Source organism: Osmerus eperlanus, chromosome 21, assembly GCF_963692335.1.
Source record: "Osmerus eperlanus chromosome 21, fOsmEpe2.1, whole genome shotgun sequence".
Taxonomy (NCBI): Eukaryota; Metazoa; Chordata; class Actinopteri; order Osmeriformes; family Osmeridae; genus Osmerus; species Osmerus eperlanus.
Window position 1 is genome coordinate 6,544,411 of NC_085038.1, and position 20,334 is coordinate 6,564,744.

The 20,334-nt window shown below is 43.1% G+C and overlaps 1 protein-coding gene across 1 annotated transcript; it reads left to right on the forward strand.

Annotated features, from left to right (window-relative positions):
* The first annotated feature begins 1,391 nt into the window (after positions 1-1,391).
* Positions 1,392-18,803, forward strand: LOC134007746 (collagen alpha-1(XXVIII) chain-like). Its single transcript, XM_062447402.1, has 35 exons — positions 1,392-1,681; positions 1,856-2,028; positions 2,886-3,460; positions 5,181-5,201; positions 5,304-5,363; positions 6,314-6,367; positions 6,508-6,552; positions 6,710-6,736; positions 6,867-6,911; positions 7,050-7,094; positions 7,176-7,229; positions 8,866-8,934; positions 9,024-9,092; positions 9,239-9,307; positions 10,771-10,839; positions 11,380-11,448; positions 11,782-11,850; positions 12,015-12,083; positions 12,165-12,236; positions 12,315-12,383; positions 12,499-12,570; positions 12,667-12,735; positions 12,816-12,884; positions 12,979-13,047; positions 13,177-13,245; positions 13,379-13,447; positions 14,125-14,193; positions 14,603-14,671; positions 14,847-14,927; positions 15,012-15,047; positions 15,134-15,170; positions 15,323-15,873; positions 16,069-16,338; positions 16,495-16,720; positions 16,928-18,803. The coding sequence occupies exons 2-35, from the start codon at positions 1,869-1,871 to the stop codon at positions 17,128-17,130; spliced, it is 3,669 nt and encodes a 1,222-aa protein (XP_062303386.1). The 5' UTR covers positions 1,392-1,681; positions 1,856-1,868; the 3' UTR covers positions 17,131-18,803.
* The last annotated feature ends 1,531 nt before the right edge of the window (positions 18,804-20,334 follow it).

Sequence of the window (20,334 nt, forward strand, 5' to 3'; positions counted from 1 at the left end):
AATATATACATTATGGGGGAGAAATAGCAGTGGGGCCATTCAGGATCATTCTTCTGGTACCAAAAGACAGAAATTGAAGGAGAGGCCTTGAAGTTAATCGAGTCCAAGGTTTCCTAAACATATCAGTGTTCAGTACCTTACAGTATATCAAAATGTGTCCAAAAGATAAATCCCTAAAAGACAGATTCTCACCTTGTTTTATTTGGTTCACCGTGAAGGAGGGCGGAAGCTGCACCAGATTTAAACAGGTCCATTTCTCAGGGCGGCATTCTTGAATGGCAGCTCACCCCTGATTGCTTTCTGCTTCTAGGTTCAGAACACAGTGGGCCATAAAAACATGCAGTGTCACCCTTAGAGCATAGCAGCAGGGTTTCCTTTTAGAACTGTTAGAAACCATGGGCATATCTGGGTTGTGGGTTCATCTATCCGAAAGCTGGAGCTCTGGTGAAAGGAGTCAAGGCAAGAAATGGTTAAAAGAGCAAAAATAAATTAATCTTAAGATAATGTTACCTGTCACCCTGATCCCAAGCAAAACAAGCATGTCATTCTACAGACTTACTGTCTTCTATAAAAGCAGATATAAGAAAAACACATTTCAATATCAAAGTAGTTGAAATTGATCTGTGTGGTGTCAGATTGCCAACATGAACTTCTAAAGTTTTTTATTATACTTTGGCTGCAGGGAATGCACTCTTACAGTAGAAACTGGCTTCCCTGCACCTCATACTTTACCTTCAAAGAAGTGAATTATGGCACATTTCTCCAGAGGGGAAGAGCTTTGTGTGTGAGGGAGTCAGGTGGCTGAGCAGTGAGGGAATCGGGCTAGTAATCCGAAGGTTGCCAGTTCGATTCCCGGTCATGCCAACTGACGCTGTGTCCTTGGGCAAGACACTTCACCCTACTTGCCTCGGGGAGAATCCTCCTCCCTGTACTTACTGTAAGTCGCTCTGGATAAGAGCGTCTGCTAAAATGACTAAATGTAAATGTGTGTGTGTTCAGGCTTTCCTTTCCAGGGTTTGTTGGTTGGATGTCATTAATCAGCTGTGTCACAACATTTTACTTTAAGTTAATTTGGAGTGTTCACCCACAGGATTAGAATCAAAGTCACTTGGCAAACAAGCAAGACCTGACAAAATCCATCCCATCCCTACAATTTTATTTATTATCACAGAAGTCCAGTGTTTACCTGTTTTGAGAAAAAATATTGGTTACAAATAGGATCAAATAGGAAGTGGTGCTAAGAACTACATTAGTTCCTCCCTCCAGACAAGCAGTCCCACCCCCAACCTAAATTGGAGTGGCGGAATGTGAAAGGGGGCAGGTTCTGCCATCACTCATTCTGCCTCAGGATGGCTGCAGCTGAAGCTAACTCAGGGAGTCCAATGTGAGCTAGAGTGCAACTTCAAGTTTCTACTACTAGCTGCTGAATCTGCACTGTACCTGAGGTACTCTTAACCTACAGACTGCAGTCCCCCTGCAGAAGGAGGCTCAACTTTGTTCTGAAGATCTGGTGCCCAATTGAAACTCTATCTGGAAACAATCGAAAACTATCTTACTTCCTAAGTCCATCATTGTCTCTCTTTCTCAGTTTCTCTATCTCCTTTTTTATTCTATGTATTTATTATTTTTTGCCTTGAGCAGTGCACTAATACTTGGATACTCGAGGCTTCAAGACTGTTGTGTAAGTTACCTCACTTTACAGTTACCTGAGATAAATGAGCATGTGAAGTTACAGTCAGTGATGCTGCTGTTGTGTTCTATTGTGTTTTAGGTCGCATGTGAATACTGATGCTTGATAATAACTTGTAAGAGCCATGACATCTACTATCTCCTGTCATCTGTCTGTCTTTATCAGGGGGGAAGAAGCGATGGTGCTGATGTCTCCCTCGTTGCTCTGGCTTCTGATGCTGTGTGGGCTTCAGAGTATCTGGGCTCAGGACTATGATGAAGACTATGAGGAGGAGGAGGTGGACACCAGAACCAAGAGCAAACTACTGACAACCAACACCATCTCCAAAAATGGACAGTGTAAGACAATGCCTCATTAAAGAGAAAAGCTACAAAAAACAATTCATTTTCATTGGAAAATCTTAATTTACCAGGTCTGCAGATTGGTAGATAGTTAGATTGATGGTCTTTATCCATGGAGGGTGGGGAGTGGTTAATACTATAGGACATTATGTAGTCTTCAACTCCCCTATGAAGGTATGTGAAGTAATCCATCTTATTTGTGACCATTGCAACCTTCAGTCCTTCTACGTTTTATTCTCTCAAGAAAAGCACCATATCCCCAAGCACATGCATCTCTGACACATTTGCTAGGACATAAATGTGATTTATTCCCCAAGTCTAAGAGTTCTATGGCCTCCTCTCATTTTTTAGCTGAAAGCAGGTATTGTGCAGAGGGTTAAGATACCTGATGTTCTGTGGATGCTTAAAATGTCAGTGTAAGAAATGTGTTGCAGTTCACAGTTCATGAAATGGCCCCCTTCAAAGCCTTACTTACATTCTGATGACTAAACCATTTCTACTGAAGTACCTATGTCTTGTCATCTCTCTCTCTCTCTCCCTCTCTCTCTCCCTCTCTCTCTCTGTCTACTCTCTCTCTTTATTTTATCTCAACCTGTAAGTCTCAGAGATGTTCAGTTTTTGCTCTTCAGAAATGGTTTGTTCAATTTTGATATTGAGCTAGACATGAGAAAGTACCCGATCCCTTGTCTGATGAGCCCCTCGCTTTTAAATGAGATCAGCCTCAACTTTGACCCTGGCTTGGCTAATGGCCAATAGATTATCACTCTTTTATCTGCCAGTATAGTCTCAGTGAGGGATTGACCCAAGGCTAACATCAATCAAACAGCTAAGAGCCAACATGTCTTTGTTCCCAGCTCTTCTGGACGAGGACTGCAGCCTGGAGCTGGCCTTCCTGGTGGACAGCTCAGAGAGTGCCAAGGAAAACCACGCCAAGGAGAAGCGCTTCGCCTCCGACGTGATGGACCGCCTGCAGGGTCTCCGTCTGCAGACTGGGCGTGGTTTGAACTCCAGGGCTGCCCTCCTGCAGTACAGCAGCCACGTCATCATCGAACAGACCTTCAAGCAGTGGAGGGGCACGGCGGATTTTAAGGCCCGCGTCGCGCCTATCGCCTATATCGGCCATGGCACCTACACCACCTATGCCATCACCAACCTCACCCGGATCTACCTGGAGGAGTCGGGACCAGCGAGCATCAAGGTGGCCATTCTGATGACTGACGGCATCTCACATCCCAGAAACCCGGATATCTTTGCGGCCGTGGCGGACGCCAAGAACCAGGGCGTCCGCTTCTTTACAGTGGGAATCACTCCAGACGCCAACCAGGAGTCCAATGTAGCCCAGCTGAGACTCATCGCCAACTCCCCCGCCTCGCGCTATCTCCATAACCTGCAGGACAAGACCATTGTGGACAAGGTCATCAAAGAAATTGTGAGTAGGACAATGCCATGTTCATCACATGACAGTGCACAGGAAAAATAGGAATTATGTTCGACAATGTGTGAGAGTTCTGTTGTACAATACCTTCTGTGATGCACCCTCTGTGGTTTCAGCCAACGTCTGGGGAAGATGTAGAACTAGTAGTGGTCTGAGTTAACTGAGTTGGCCCCACCCTTTTTGGAAATAGCCACACCAATCAAGTGATTAAGCAAATTGTGTATTGAGGGCGTGGCCACAATCAATAATTGTACACTACTAAAATGGCTAAAGGTTTTCCTATTCGGATTAAACAAGCTGACATTCTTTCAAAAAGCTTTTCTAAAGAATAACTTGTAACCGTTTAACTGAAATTCAAGTACAATATTTAAGACACTCTCATGTCAAGACTTGTATGCTTTTTTATTGCCGGTTAGGAAGGAGGGATGCGTTCCCAATATTTGAACTATTCCAAGAAGCATTTTAATCTTATTTGTTAAGCTTGTTTTTTCATCGTAAGTGTTCTTCTAACTTTGTGCAGCATCAGTCAAATGCTTTGTGTTGTCATAGTAACAGCTGGCCTGATCCTGGTGTTTAGTCTTCACAGTACATGACAAGAGGAACTGCGGGAATCACTGTTTATGACTGTGTCCTTTGGCTGAGGCCTTAAGGCCACTTGCTACCATTCAGTTATGACAATATTATCGAGTGAACTCTGAAGCTGGTGCTGTTATGTACCCTTTGAAGTGTTCCCAGAAGCACTAATTACATGTAGTATTGTTCAGTAGACCCAGGAGATGCAACCCTGGGTTTAAGACCTGTAACTGTAACATCTGCTCCACATTAAAACCCGTTGTGGAAGATTCGGGTGCAATAGAGGAGCTCAAGCAAGATGGTGCATGCACGCCGAATAACTCAACGAGCTGAATGCACGCCACTCGACCTCCCAACCCGTGTTGATGCAGGTGTTAGACATAAGAACATGATCAAAGAAAGCTGCTCGGTAAATCTGACACCCGAGTGCGGCAGTTATCCGTCTTTTCTCTGCGTCGGCAAAGCGTTCTGCATTCTAGATGCCCTCAGTGTTGCAAGCAGGCATCGAAGCCGCATCTGTATGTCATAAGAATGTCTGTGCCACTAGCGTGTCTTTAATCTCTGGTATGCTTCCCTCTCAGCTTGCTTCAGCTCCTCTCCTCGCCGTAAGAATAAACAGGCCGTCTGCAGCTTCACACGATTCCCCCCTCGACAGAGGAAATACTCTCTAGATGCTCTGAGACCTTATATTGACCACTGCATGTGGTTCACATTTGTCTCTTTGGGATTTTGATCATTCCCCTGCTATTGCTTCTAGAGAATTGTGGCTGCCTTTCATGTTGAGAGAAAAAGCACAATGAAAGAAAGAAAGAAAGTTGGAAAAAACTGAACTCTGGCAAGATGAGAGGAAGTTTCTCTTGGCAGTTGAAGGGCTCCCAGAGTTAAGGTTCAGATGCCAAAGCTCAGCTCGTAGAATCAGGTGCAGGAGCATGCAGTCTCATGTATGGAGGCTGGAAAAGATAATACTTGAATGTGAGTCTTCCTGTTGACTTGTAGGCCTTCCAAGGGCATACACACTGAGCTTGGTTTACATGTTCAATGCTCAAGTGTTCATTTTCAAAAGTCATCCTCAAATGCACTAAAAGTAAAATGCAGAGAACAAACAGCACATTTATCCATCTGTTTCTTCCTTTTTAAACAGACGGCGTTGGCAGATGAAGGGGTGAGTCTCAACGCCCTAATCTTGACATCATAGTCTATTGACACATTCTTGATCTATCTCCTGCTTTTATGGATGCCTGTGTTGTTTCCCTTGTGTGTGAAGTGTCCCTTGGAAAAGAAGTGTGCGTGTGAGAAGGGAGAGCGAGGACCGGGTGGCCCCGCAGTAAGTGTTCCAACTGCCAGCCGTAATCTGCTGGCTTCGTCCCTGGACACAAAGATCACAGCTGCTTTGAAACCGCTGTTCTTGTTCTACTAATGGCCGAACTCTCACAAAATGGGTTTCTTGATGTACAGTAGACTAAAGGCCGACAAAGGCAGCCTTGATGGGGACTGTAGATAATTGCAATGCTTTGGAAGGGTTTTAGGGAAACGTGTGGTTTGGAGGCTGACTTGGTACTTCCCTCAAGCAGTGAGAGTTCAGCAAATACCTCACATTCCCACAGCAGTTTACTCTCAGCAAGCTTCGACACATACTTGCATGGGAAATAAGCTCAATTCAGTTTTTCTACTCTTTTGCTGGTTTCTGCAAAGACACACTACTCAGGGGCCTTTACTGTTTGTAAAAGCTATGTAGCAGAAATTCCTAAATACTAATATGCTTTTGTGGGAACAACTAATAATTAGAGTATCAAGTATTTTAAAACCACAAAGGAAGTACTTCAGCATATTTTGACATTTTTATAATTACCAAAATATTATGAGAAGTTGTTCACATCAGGGCTAACTGACATACTGACTAGACGCTGTGTAGGGTTGTGTCTTACTTAAACACATACACAGAAATACACGATTTCCCTCATGCAAATATACACCTGACCTGCATCAAAATACATACTTTTCAAGGATACTTTCTATCTAGTGTGTTGAGTGTGAGGTGGCTGCAGGTTTGCTCTCTATGAAAGCTATATATGTCTACTGTGCCAGCAAGAGGAAACAATAACACAAAAGCACAAAAGGAAACTCAAGTATTTTGATCCATGTTCTGGAGGTGAAACACTCTCACACACACAAAAGCATTTTTTCCAATGCCATATAACTCCTCACTAAGCATATGTTTCATTCTTCTAGAATTGAATTATATCAGCTGTCTTACATGTTTTAATAAATTAACAGGGTAAAAAGGGTCGGCCTGGAGAAGATGGAAGTCCAGGGGGAAAAGGGCAAAAGGTAAAGTGCTGAGAGAGAAAGAGAGCGAGAGAGAGATAGAGATGGCGATGAGGTGGCTCTAGTGGCACTTCCCTATTTATGTTTTCGGGCCCCTGTTCTGTTTGTTGGCTTGTCAAAGATACTTCCTTACTTCCTCTCAGGGCGAGGCTGGGCTCAGTGGAATTCCAGGTCGGGAGGGCTCAGAGGTGAGTGACATGTCAAACGTAACAATATATTAATATCGTGGCCTTTGCTGCATCTTCTCAGCATCAGCACAGGGGATTGAAATATTAAGGCTCTGCGGTATGTAACAAAGGTTTTATTTTTCTCACGCTTAATCCCAATTTTGTTGTCTGTGTACAGGGAAAACCAGGCTACAAGGGAGATACGGTAATGTACTATTTACCAGATGTACAGATCAATATTTCTCCAGGGTTAACACGGACATGGACATGTGAACAGGAAATATGATGCATGTGTACAACATGACATCCTGTTATCTTCCTCCTGTTTGGAATAGGGCGAAAGAGGAGAATGTGGCACACCTGGCATCAAAGGAGACAGGGTATGTTCTGTGTGCTCCAGTGTTCTGATACTGCATCATCGTGCACTTACTTTGGGATCGGACTGTTCTCTTTTCAAACAGTCTGTGAATGGCACAGTCCTTTTGGCTTGAGTTGACGTGTGCCCTTCTTGTTCCCAGGGTCCCGAAGGTCCAGTTGGAACGAGAGGAATCCGAGGTCTACAGGTCAGCTCTCTGTCCAGAGCATTCTGGAACGGCTGTGTTTTAGCTGGAATAGAAGTTGCTAAATAACTTTTATTTTCCCAGGGGTTACCTGGACCTAATGGTGACATAGGACCTGAGGGCCCTACAGGGAAAAAAGTAAGTGTCATTCTCCTCAAGATTTCTCCTCATCTCTGTATGACAAGTTTGTTCAATGTTGAGTGACTCATACAGAGTCATTGAGATGGTCTTCCACCCCCTTTTACCTTCGTCACATGAACACAGAATCAAAGGTGACCTCCTATCTCAAATCCCTGCTCACGGGACATGAGACGTTTCTTCATGCTGTGCAGTGTCTGGTTCTGATCATGTCTTCGTAGTTGAGGAAAATGGGCAGACATGTCAATGGTTTTATCACCATAACACTGCCACGGTCATGTATTGTCACGGTTGTGTACTCTTGTGTCTCTACCGCGTGGCCGCTGTTTGTCTATCATGTCATTTGTGTGCCCCTCTGGGATGAATAAAGTTTATTGAATTGATTGAACTGAACAAAGGAAAGTCGGCTATCATCACCTTGCCTATCAAGCCGCAGACTTTTTTTCTCCCTGACATTTTTCGTGCTTCACAAGATTTAAATTTGCATGTTTCACAGACAATAATCCATGACATCACATGAGGCCTAAATCAGATACCAGATGGGTGTCAACACGTGTGCATGTTTTTAAGTGTTGAATAATCATGCTATTTGTTAGGTATCATCCATCTCTGTGCCCTCCGGGCATGTCCTCCTGTTATTATCTTGTCAGTTTGTTTTTCCAGCCCCCCCTGTTTAGGCTTCTCTCTTGTAGCATTAGTGCCAAGTCTGACAAGTGCTCACACTTCCAACAAAGTGTTCCTTGCTTAATTATTTTTGAAAGAATGTTCGAGTTGGTTGTTTGACAGTCGACCAACATCAACTGTTGTCTAAGTTTTAAGCTTTGTCGTAACTTGTTTGAAAGGCCAAACAGAAAAAAAGGTTAGCGGTATGTATACAGTACCAACCACATCCCCGCTTTCGTGGCACAAAGGGTCCACCTACTACTGTTATTGCCTTATTTACTAATCTGACTAATGCCATTCTTTATCAGTAGTGTTTTGATTATAGCAACATTTTCACAGTACATAGTGCTCCTTTATTTAATTTGACTAAACAACAGATGTGATGAGTGCACTGCTAGAATGCCTAGTACCAGGTGAAGGGTGGAGGTGGTATGAGGGAAGAGACCAGAGGGGTTCCAAGGATTTGCTGTCAGCCCGTCAAGTGGAGTTCTGGTCTTGTTCAATGGCAGACCATAGTTCTATTGATGTCAAGCCCAGGTTAAATTAGTCATGCAGTTGAGGTAAAGTTACAGATTGATATGTTGCATTTTTGCCAAGATGTAATCATTGGACATCATGTTATGTATGTATGTATGTATGTATGTATGTATGTATGTATGTATGTATGTATGTATGTATGTATGTATGTGTGTGTGTGTGTACTGTCTGTGTGTGTGTGTACTGTCTGTGTGTGTGTGTACTGTCTGTGTGTGTGTGTACTGTCTGTGTGTGTGTGTACTGTCTGTGTGTGTGTGTACTGTCTGTGTGTGTGTGTACTGTCTGTGTGTGTGTGTACTGTCTGTGTGTGTGTGTACTGTCTGTGTGTGTGTGTACTGTCTGTGTGTGTGTGTACTGTCTGTGTGTGTGTGTACTGTCTGTGTGTGTGTGTACTGTCTGTGTGTGTGTGTACTGTCTGTGTGTGTGTGTTTTATAGGGTGAAAGGGGGATTCCAGGGCCATCTGGAATTCAAGGGGAAACTGGGATTGGCCTACCAGGACCAAAGGTGATCATTCCATTGTTTTGGAAAATGAGGTAATTCCGTTTTTCAAAACCCCCTGATGTATCTCACCTTGCGTGTGTTCCACTCTTCAGGGGGATGTTGGTTTCCAGGGACGACACGGCCCTCCAGGACCACCTGGTTTAGGAGAGCCAGGCCTGCCGGTAAGTATTAAAGTCTGGCTCATTCATTCACTGAAATAGTTCTATAAAAATGTATGTATGATGCACTATGCATAAAGATGCATAGTGCATTCAAAGCTCTTATTCTGTTGTATTGATATCCTTGTTTGTGATATTGATTTATTCAGGGCCCTCAAGGGCCACAGGGAGTTCAAGGAGAGAAAGGCCCCATAGGCGAAGGTTTCCCTGGACCAAAGGTAAACACGTTTGGACCAAAGCAATGTCCTCCTTTGTACATTAAACATATTCAATGTTCAACAACTTGCTTGTGTTGTGAGGTGAGGTGAAGAAGAATGTTCTTTTCTAACTAATAGAACCGAGTACGCTGATGCAGGGATTTGAAGAAAGGTTAAGAGGCCAAATGAACATGATAACCCATAACTAAGGAAACACCTAAAGTTGTCCAGGACTCCCCGTAGACATGAAAGAGTGAGTCATTCAAGGTAGTGAGGAAAGATTTAGTCCATCCACTCTTCCTGGGGTTGTTCAGACACATGTCATCCATCTGCCTATGCCAGAACTATCCCTGCGCTAACACATCCCCTGAAATGTAACTGCTACGCCGACAACATTTGAATTACCTTGTGTGTTTTGCATTCTTGAAAAACATTTTGAATCTTCTTGCAACAACTTGCATGAAGGCTTATAATTGTGAAACAAAACACACAGAACTTTTGGAGGATTTGATAGAGTGAAATGGAGAGAAAGAGAGAGAGCAAGAGAGACAGAAAGAAAGAGAAAGAAAGAGATAGAAAGATAGCGGTGTTACGGAATAACAGTTTTGGCATACTGGCTTGACTACTGTACATAGTAACAAGGGAGCTTTGGGTTTCCAGTGGCATTTGTGGCACAAAAGGTTTCTATTGTTTTGATTATTCCAACTGAGCCCAGTCAACGTTTTGGAATGCTTCTAAGCAGGATAATGACAAATCTAATCTCTTAACTACAGACATCTTTAACAATAATTTTGGCAGTTTCTGTGGTTTCCATACGAACTAGTGCCAATGAAAACCTTCTTGATGTGTAACCTACACTGGAAAACTGCAAATGATACTAAACATGGCCTCCACCATCTCAACGTGTGTCAGAACCTGCCTTGACCCAATGGTCCCTCATCAGAACGTTCCAGCCCCGTGCCCAGATAAATGCAACTCTGTGAGACTTCTAAAACCCACAGAACAGTCATCATATTCAGGTTTACCCTTCCTGTCATTCAACGAATACCAACAAAGTAAGCAAAGCTATCCATCATCATCTCGCGACGTCACCCGGTTGTTACATTTCGACCTAAACAGAAATTAAAATGGAATGCCTGGAAACATCCAACAAGGCAGGCAGGAAGTACACAGAATGTATTTAGTCCTGTTCTTGTCACACCCTGTGGTTGCTGGTTGAAGTGTATTGGACAAAATACTAAACTATTTTAGACAAGCAATCCTCAGGATGACTTATGAATGACTTCGGGGGGAATCTCTTGTAGATGATGACATTGTATTATCTGCTCTAGCTTTGCCATGTTATGATTCGAGAGTATGTAAGAGACACAGACAGAAAATGTGCATGCAAACCCATTGGTCCTTATGAGGTCACGTGTGTGTGTGTCCATACAGTATGAGTAGGTCCAGTAATGACGATGCCTAACCCTGTCCTGTCTCTGCAGGGGGAACGGGGTCTGGATGGGCAGAGAGGAACTAGAGGAATGCCTGGTAGTGGAATCAAGGGAGACAAGGTACAGTATAGGGCCGTAAATAACCCTTCTGTGTGAATAGCCTTCATCCAACCATGCAGTCAGGCCCTGCATCCCACAGGGAAGGAGGGCAAGGGGTTGGCAAAAGCACTGGTTCCCTACATTTCTGTCCAGCCTGCTGTTATTTATGGAGTCTGCTTTCCACTCAGAGGTGATAAATGAGAATGGGCAGCAGCGTATAAGAGAAGAAATCAGTAGGAACAAAAACGGTAGCCCCTCTGGGAACGTTGTCATTTGTCAAGCTGAAAGGGACTTCATTTGATTATGAGAAAAGGTGTGTTCTGTTCCTTCTAGGAATTTATCAAAAACCCTTGACAGAAACATTATTTGCATTTTAAACCATCAATATTTTAATTGGCAAGGCTTATCCTAGCAAGGATACCCTAGATTTAACATTACATTTCTCATTGTGATAATTGCAGTGCAGAGTATAATGATCCATGGGCTTTACTAACTGTCAGGATAAGTGTTGTGGACCTTTTATTTTTTATTTTAGGACTGTTTTATTTTTCTAACCACCAGGGTGACTTTGGACCTCCTGGTTTTCCAGGTCCCTCTGGCCTGACAGGAGCTGGCATTCAAGGAGAAAAGGTCATCATCAAAGAGTTTATTGGATTTACATGTACATTTTAGTAGCATGTCATGCCGATAATATATGTCAACATCCAGTGTGTGATAAGCATAAGAAAACAGTAGGCCTGTTATTTGGGATACAATGTCTGCTGGATATGTATGTTTTTCACAAGAACTGCATATACTCAGCTGACATGGTATGCTACTCAAATGTCATTGATTTAAATAAATTAAAATACTATTAACAACCAGCAGCAGATACACTACTCTTTGAACAATTGCAATTGTTTGTGCCTTGGTTCTCGCCTTGGCCTGCTTCTCTTCCAACTGTTTGAATCCTGTATTTAACAGGGTGTAGAAGGGCCACGGGGTCCACCAGGGATCAGAGGCCCACAAGGGGAAGGATTTCCTGGATCCAAGGTTGGCATTTCTGGGCCTACCTAATTTTGTAAAGGCTAATGTGTGAGATAATGCTAAGGGACAGGTTAATTCTTACGATAATGCTATCCTAATTTTACAGGCTAAACGCTAAGGTCCAGGCTAATGCTAATATATTTATGCTACTCCTCTAATCTTGTCTGAAGGGTGACCAGGGCTTGCCTGGGGAAGTGGGAGCAACAGGAGATAGAGGGGCTGGCGAACCTGGGCCAAAGGTAAGGTACAGTTTGTACTTGTTGTGATCCTACAGTTCTGCAGTTTTATGCAGTATGAGACACTCAAGGTTCTTTCTTTAGGGAGAACCAGGGTCATCAGGATTGTCTGGTTTCCCTGGACTTCCAGGAGAGGATGGCGCCCCAGGGCAGAAGGTGACTAGCCATTGGCCAACCAGAAATAGGGGAATTAGTAGTCAACTTGTTGATAATTGTTCTCCACCTTGATTTTAGGGTGAGCCAGGTGCTTTTGGTCAGAGGGGGCCTGACGGAGCTCCTGGGATTGGCACCCAGGGAGAGAAGGTAAACACTCACTCACTCAGATCACCCAGCATTTATCACAGGTGAAGCCTGATATTCCCAGCAGTTGTCATCTTTCCATCAATACTTGTTTCTTGGTATTTCCATCTTGTCATAGGGAGACCAGGGTCAGAGGGGTATACGAGGCTTAGCAGGGCCTCCAGGCATTGCCGGGCCCTCTGGGGCGAAGGTGAAGACGATATTTGTGGCTGTCGTTATCAGTTAGTACACATACTGTTCTTTAAGATGGGCATCCTGGCATTCTGATCTGGATTGATTTGTCTAGGGGGAACCTGGGACTCCAGGTCGACTTGGTTTACCAGGATTTCCTGGGCGGGGCATCTTAGGGCCCAAGGTAGGAGCTCTTTACTAACAAGCTTATGGATAAGTCATGACAAGTCATATAATAACCATGTCAAACCATGTGTGTATCAGGGGGATTCAGGTCCACCTGGTCCATCCGGACCAGTTGGGGAGACAGGTTATGGCCTTCCTGGTCCTAAGGTTCGTCACCTTTTAAGCATGTTACAAACGTGTTTACGGTGTTGATTTGTTTACTTCCCATTTGTAAATGTTTGTTTTGTCATTTATTGTCCAGGGTGATCGTGGTGATTTAGGTCCATCAGGTCCATTTGGGCCCAAAGGGGAGGGCTATCCTGGCCCTACAGTAAATAACCATCCATTCCTCTACCCATTCATCTAACACCATTCTTCATACACGTCCATTACTCTACACATCAATTTAGCCAGCCTCCCACTAATGCATAAACTCTAACCTGGTCTCTCTGGTTTTTAGGGTCCCCCTGGCCTGCCTGGGCTTACTGGAGAACCAGGCCTGGAGGGACTGGGGATTCCCGGACCAAAGGTGAATCCTTCACTGTATCCTAGATATATTTTAAATGATGCTCTGAAACATGAATAGCAATAGTAATACTGGTTGTTGGCAATTTGTTTTTGGAAAGAGCTATATTTATAACATCAGACATTTCTCCATGCAGGGAGATGTTGGGTTCAGAGGGTTGCCAGGTTTGCCAGGACCTCCAGGTGAGGGTCTCCAAGGACCACCGGTATGTGCATCCCCATAACACTACAAAAGCACTTTGCACTATGTTAAATAGAATTTGCTTCAATTCCAATACATCACTGATATAGTCTTGATAGCATAAGGTTGAACAAACTAACTGAATTCAGCTTTAGCACTGGAAGGCTCTAGAAGAAAATGATTCTCTATCCTCATGGGGTCGTGTATTCAAAGGCTGCTATAATAGGCGTTTCATTCTTACTGGACATCTATCATAATATCCCTTCCACTCTCACACACCATGCTGGTATGGGAATTCTCCAGCATGTGTGTATAATGAGAACCACTGGCCCAGTGGGTCTAACCAAACCATTCTTCAGAACTAGCTGGATTCATATAATGTCCAGATTGAGCTTTTCATCTCCTCTAACCCAAGTAAAATGATTATGACTGTTATACAGTATTAAATCACAGTACATCTGTGGGCCCGGTTTGATCGACTTCAGACTGTACGTGTACACTGTAACAGTTCTGGCCTGGTAAAGACTATCGATCAACAGGTTTTGTGTAATCAGGTCACATATACTGTAGGTCCCACAAAGTCTACATTTGTTAAAGCAATGGGCAGAGGCTTTAACAGAGCATCTTTAGCATCATGTGGCACTATGTAGTGTGGTTGCTTTCTGTGCTGTTATGCTAACAGCTAACTGGAGATGTTTCCAGGGCACCATTGGAAGACCAGGACCACCAGGCCCTACAGGGCCTGCAGGACAGGGGTTACAAGGGCCTAAGGTGGGCATTTGATTTGACTTTTGTTACTCGTTCTAGAAATTCTCCAAAGACTCCACACACAAAACATGTTTGGCAACACTTTACATTAAGGTTACATTAGCTACCATGTAACTACAGGGAAATAATGTTTAGCTGTAAAAGTTACAGCTGCCCCTATAAACTATCCACTTACAGCCCTTCGCCATACTGTGTCATCTTATACTTTTGCATAGCAATTTCTATACCACGAACACTGACAATATCATGTAATTACATAGCAATTCCTATGTACTTACAATATTTTCACCATAGGTATTGCTATCTAGTTACATGGTAGTTAATGTAACCTCAATGTGAGGGTAATCTATAATTTTCACTTTGTAAACTTTATTTTGAAGCCTTCCTCTGTGTCTGTCTTGCACTATTCCAGGGTGAGCAGGGCTCCCAGGGAGTTACAGGTCCAAGGGGACTTCAGGGAGAAGGATTCCCAGGGGTTAAGGTAAGGAAAGACACACAGAGATGCCTATAAAAAGGATGTCTTAGTCTTTTGAAGAGCACCACTGCTCCATAGGAAAACAATGGCACAGCTAGCTCAGAATGGTTTTAACGCTGATCATGCGTCACCGGTTTTAGGGTTACATTCATGACCTTGTGCTCATACAACTCCATGACAGGGTGACCGGGGCTCTGGAGGGGAGAGGGGGTTGAAAGGGGTTAAAGGTGACATGGGCGATCCAGGAGTCTCTGGCGAAGCAGTAAGTTCTATGCACTCAAGCCCTCTTTTGCTGATCTCATTAGTGGACATCGGTGGCTCACCATATGTTTTTGTTGTTGTAAAGGGACGGCAGGGAGTCAAAGGTGAAGCAGGGCTCACTGTAAGTACCTGATCTCGACTACCTTTAATAGACGTCAGTCCACTTAGAACTGAAAATGTACTCGTGAATTGTCATTTATTTTTCAGAGGGAAGACATCATTCGAATGATCAAGGAGATATGTGGTATAGTATTACATTTTTCGTTTTCCACAAGCATTTCCCAGTCTCTACAAAACACGTCTTTCCTGTATCTCCGAACTTATTTGCTTTGTTTAGCCACTAAAGTAAATATGTTCTTTACAGTGATTTTGGATATTCTCTCCCTGCTTCCCCAGGTTGTGGTATCAAGTGCAAGGAGAGGCCCATGGAACTGGTGTTTGTGATCGACAGCTCAGAGAGCGTGGGCCCGGAGAACTTTGAGATCATCAAGGACTTTGTGACGGCGCTGGTGGACCGGGTCACCGTGGGCCGAAACGCAACCAGAATCGGCCTGGTCCTTTACAGCCTGGAGGTCAAGCTGGAGTTCAACCTGGCCCGCCACATAAACAAACAAGACGTGAAGCAGGCCATCAGGAACATCCCCTATATGGGAGAGGGGACCTACACAGGCACTGCCATCCGCAAGGCCACCCAGGAAGCCTTCTTCAGCTCTCGCACTGGGGTCAGCAAGGTGGCCATTGTCATCACAGACGGACAGACGGACAAGCGGGAGCCTGTGAAGTTAGACATCGCCGTGCGGGAGGCGCACGCCGCCAACATCGAGATGTACGCTCTGGGGATTGTGAACACGTCAGACATCACGCAGGTCGAGTTTCTGAGGGAGCTAAACCTGATCGCATCAGACCCTGATGAAGAGCACATGTTCCTCATTGACGACTTCAACACTCTCACAGGTATAAGATCAATTTGACTTCTTGAAAAATTGTTAGATTGCAATAGACTGCAATCAAACTAGTCAAACTAGTAGTCATTTGTCAGATCCTTATTTTGTAGACTGTAAGTTTATAGTACACTGCGTTTGCTAAATCAATCTAGCCATCCCAGTCCTATGGATGACAGCTTATCGTAATTTGGCCATTACCCCCCAGCTCTGGAATCCAAACTGGTCAGCCAGTTCTGTGAGGACGAACGTGGCGAGCTGATATACAACCGTATCACTAACGGTTACGGAAACAACGGCTACAAGAACAACTTGAATGGAAAATATTCCACTGGTAGCTATGGTTACGAGACCACCAACCAGGGGGGAATCCAAACTGGGCAGAGGACTGTCAACAGTGTTGGCAGTGGTGGCCAGAGCTATGGAGGGAGAGAAGGGACATCCCAAACTATTAACTCTGCCACAGATCAGGTCAATATCCAATTTCATAACTTTCCTTAACATTCCATAACAGGTGTCACCATACAGGAGATGGCTTTCAATTGCATTACAGTTCTCTAACACTTCACTGGTGATATAGGAATCATTTCCATAATGTGTTAATGTATGATTTCTTTCCCATCACAGATAGGGCAGCGGGAGAGAGGACATGATGGGGGTGTCGCGACCTCTGACCTGGAGACTGGTGGCAGGGACACATATAACCTCAACACCTCGTCCTCTTCCAGACCTGGGATTCCCAGTAGGGAGACATTGTCCTCCAATACAGGAGGCTCATCCTCCACATCAACCTCATCTTCATCCTCAGGAACAGTCCAGTATGTGCCAGCACCACGGCCAGCCCTTCCCCAAGGTAAATATCCAATATCCATTAGAGTTGCCTTAGCAGTAGTAGATCCAATTGTCTAAGACTGAAACGGCCCTAACGTAGCTTTACTACTCTAGAATAAGTGGCTCACATCATAAATACATGTGTACACATCACAAATCCATGTGCACATGGTTTTAAATAAAAGATTGTGATATATTGTACAAAACAGATGCTTTCTTTCCACTTCAGAGTTTGTACCCCTGGACCCTCGTTGTGCCCTGATCCTGGACCAGGGTCCTTGCCGAGACTACAACATCCGCTGGTACTATGACAAACAGGCCAACGCCTGCGCCCAGTTTTGGTATGGGGGCTGTGAAGGCAACAAGAACCGCTTTGACACGGAGGAAGAGTGCAAGAGAATGTGTGTACTAGCCAGAGCCACAGGTACCTAAAGGTGCATTTCTCCGTCCGCCAGCATCTTAGCGTACAATTAGTTTCTGTTTAGGATTTTCATATTCATCATGTATTAAATGTATTTTTTACTTGATTTTTATTTTTATTTTTGTATAGATGGCTAAAAGAGAGCTTCTATTAACACGTTTGTTGTTATCATGTTGATTGTGGTTGAAGTTAGCCTAAAGCTCAGTCAGCATGGCGAGAGGTGGAGCACACCTGTAATATTGGACTGTTCCAGATTTGCCATTCTCTAAACCTGAAATGACTCTCCTCCCAACTTCTAGCACTTACTGTCCTGTCACTGCTCTCATTCATGTACAGCCGTGGCCAAAAGCATTGGGAGCGACATACATTTTGTGTTTGCAAAGCTTGCTGGGCCTTGGCATAAAATGACTGCTAATGTAATTTCAGTCATATCATCAGCACAGGGAAAAGTGTGAAATCACTCTATCATTCTGATTGGATTTTAAGAGCAGACTGCTCTAAAAGAGGGGACTATTTGCATATATTGAAAATCTTCGCCCCAAAAAAGCTTTAACAAATATGAAATGTGCCTTATTGTGATTCCCGTATTCTAAAAAAACGTGCAAACATTTTCCTCAAATACTGAACTGCAAAACACAACATTTGTCATTGCCAAAACTTATGGCCACGACTGTAGTTAATCCTGACAAGATACCTCCATTCTTATTGTTGTTTTGTCACATAAAAGAATAGAGCATCATACTTAATACTGGGGCATTTACTCTCACTCAGGTATGTAGATACGAGTTCAGGACAGCTTATTCTGTTAGGGTGAGTTTTTTTAATGGCTTTACAGAGATCTTGTGAGCATCATGTTTGTGCTGTGAAGTCTTTGCAAACTGTCTCTTGACCATTGGTGTGCTGCTGTATATCTATCTAACATTTCTAAGAAAGTCATATACAAAACAGTAGCACTGGTATGTATTTTGCTCATATAACCAAGAGTACCTCTTATGTACGTCAATGTAGAGTTGACCAACACCAATAACCACTAATATGGTTTATTTAACTGAGCCCTTCTAACAATGAAATGCACCTTTACATGTGCCGTTCATATTTAGGTGATACATGACTTTTCTGTATTTTTAGTTAGTGAAAACATCTACACCTTCAAACATGATACATGGATACGCACTTTTGATTATTAAAGTCTACAGCAAGGATTTACTTTATTGTTTTGAAAAAAAGTACATTGGAGATAGAACTCTATAACTGCTATCATGTTTTTTAAGACTTTCCTCGATTTTTTGTTTTCAAAAGCCATGTGTAATGTAAACTGAGGCTCCTGGTATATTAGATCTTCAGCTGTGAATTGCAGTACATGTAGTTATCATGTTTTAGATCTTAACTATTTACCACAAGTGGGACCAAAGTTCTGTAACTTGTTTTTGCATTTGATTGTGTTTTTGATTTATATTTTCTTAATTAACGGGGAGTCAGGTGGCTGAGTGGTGAGGGAATCGGGCTAGTAATCCGATGGTTGCCAGTTCGATTCCCGGTCATGCAAACTGACGTTGTGTCCTTGGGCAAGGCACTTCACCCTACTTGCCTCGGGGGAATGTCCCTGTACTTACTGTAAGTCGCTCTGGATAAGAGTGTCTGCTAAATGACTAAATGTAAATTAAAATATGATGTGTTATTACTGTACATGTGTTTTTGATTTTCTCTCCTTTAGATTATAAACCTTGTATTGGGTATGTCATTTTACTACTATAATGCACGTATAGCTGTGTGTAGGGCCCTCTGCTGGTTGAAATATAATCTTGCTTAATGCCACTAGAGCAAACATAATTGTTGTGCTAGGCTACAAGAAAGACCATTATATCATCCTCTACTGCTAATCATCCACAGTCATCCATAACAGCTAATATACAGTATATCATCCCATACATTTTGAATAAAAGATAACAATTGGGTTTGAAGCGATGTGTCACCTGTTCTGTTTAAACTAATACTGTACACTTTGTACACCCAATGAACTAAACTAGCCTGTTACATTCAGATTTTTGGGGTGGATTAACATCTTATTATGTTTGTGGAACCAATGAACTGACCTTTTGAACTGAAGCTGCTTGGCTAATGAGTATGATGGCACTAGTGAGGTGACACTGCCCTCTTACTAAGACTGAGCTTACTTGCTCTTATGTCTGTCACACTCACTTCTACCCCAATACCATAGTCTGGTCTATATTTAGTAGCACCCACACAAGTGCACAAACTGTTACCTAACTCTGCAACACTTACACTAAACACGTTATCAAAATCCAGAAGTCTGTTTAGCTCACACGGATTCTATTCACACAGGAAATAGTAACTGGAAAAAGGAATATTAGAATTATTTTCTCAAATAATTGATAGTCCCCTGTCTTATACCTCTCTTTCTCATGTAGTTTCATACAAGTTTAAGGGTATTTAGGATGTTTGCATGAAGATAGTGTGTTATTTGATAAAGCAGTTATTTAAAGAACCTAGGCCAATGCCCCTTCCTATTTGTAGTTGAATGCTGACCTTTTGAACAATACAGCCAGGCAAAAGGAAGAACCATGCTGATTGGTGGAGAGAACTGCCTGTCAGGCTATCTCACCTGTTGACTGTGGACACAGCTGCCACCAACTCCAAAGCCATTTTTAGTACAAACCCTTGTTCATTCATTGGATGCAATTTAAATGGTAAAACACGCCACTGTACAAGAATCATAGTACTTTTTCTAGCGTTTCATAAACAGCATATTAATGAGTGTGTTGTAATTCAGTCTTGATTTATAGAATTTTTCATGAGTTCAAGAAACATTAACTTTCATGAGTTCAAGGAACATAGTAAATTGAAAGGTTTCCATTCATACTGATTTTTGTTCTGTTTACAAAATAAATTGCATATATTGTAAAGCAAGACCAAAAGTACTGCCTAATTTAGGTTAATCACAGACCAAAACACTTGTGTTGCCTTAAACACAGAAAAGATGTAGTTAGGATTCATCTAGCTACTAGCCGGTAGCTTAAATTAACAGCATTGTCATTCACTAATCACTGTTAGCTACAGGACACTGCCCTATCTGAATTATGGGTATATCCCCATACGGCCAGCTGCTTCTTTCAGTCTGTGACAGCTGCAAGGGGGCATTTGCCTGCCGATTTGGCCCAGGCAGATTCCTCTGGACTGAGGCAGGCTGGGGCAGG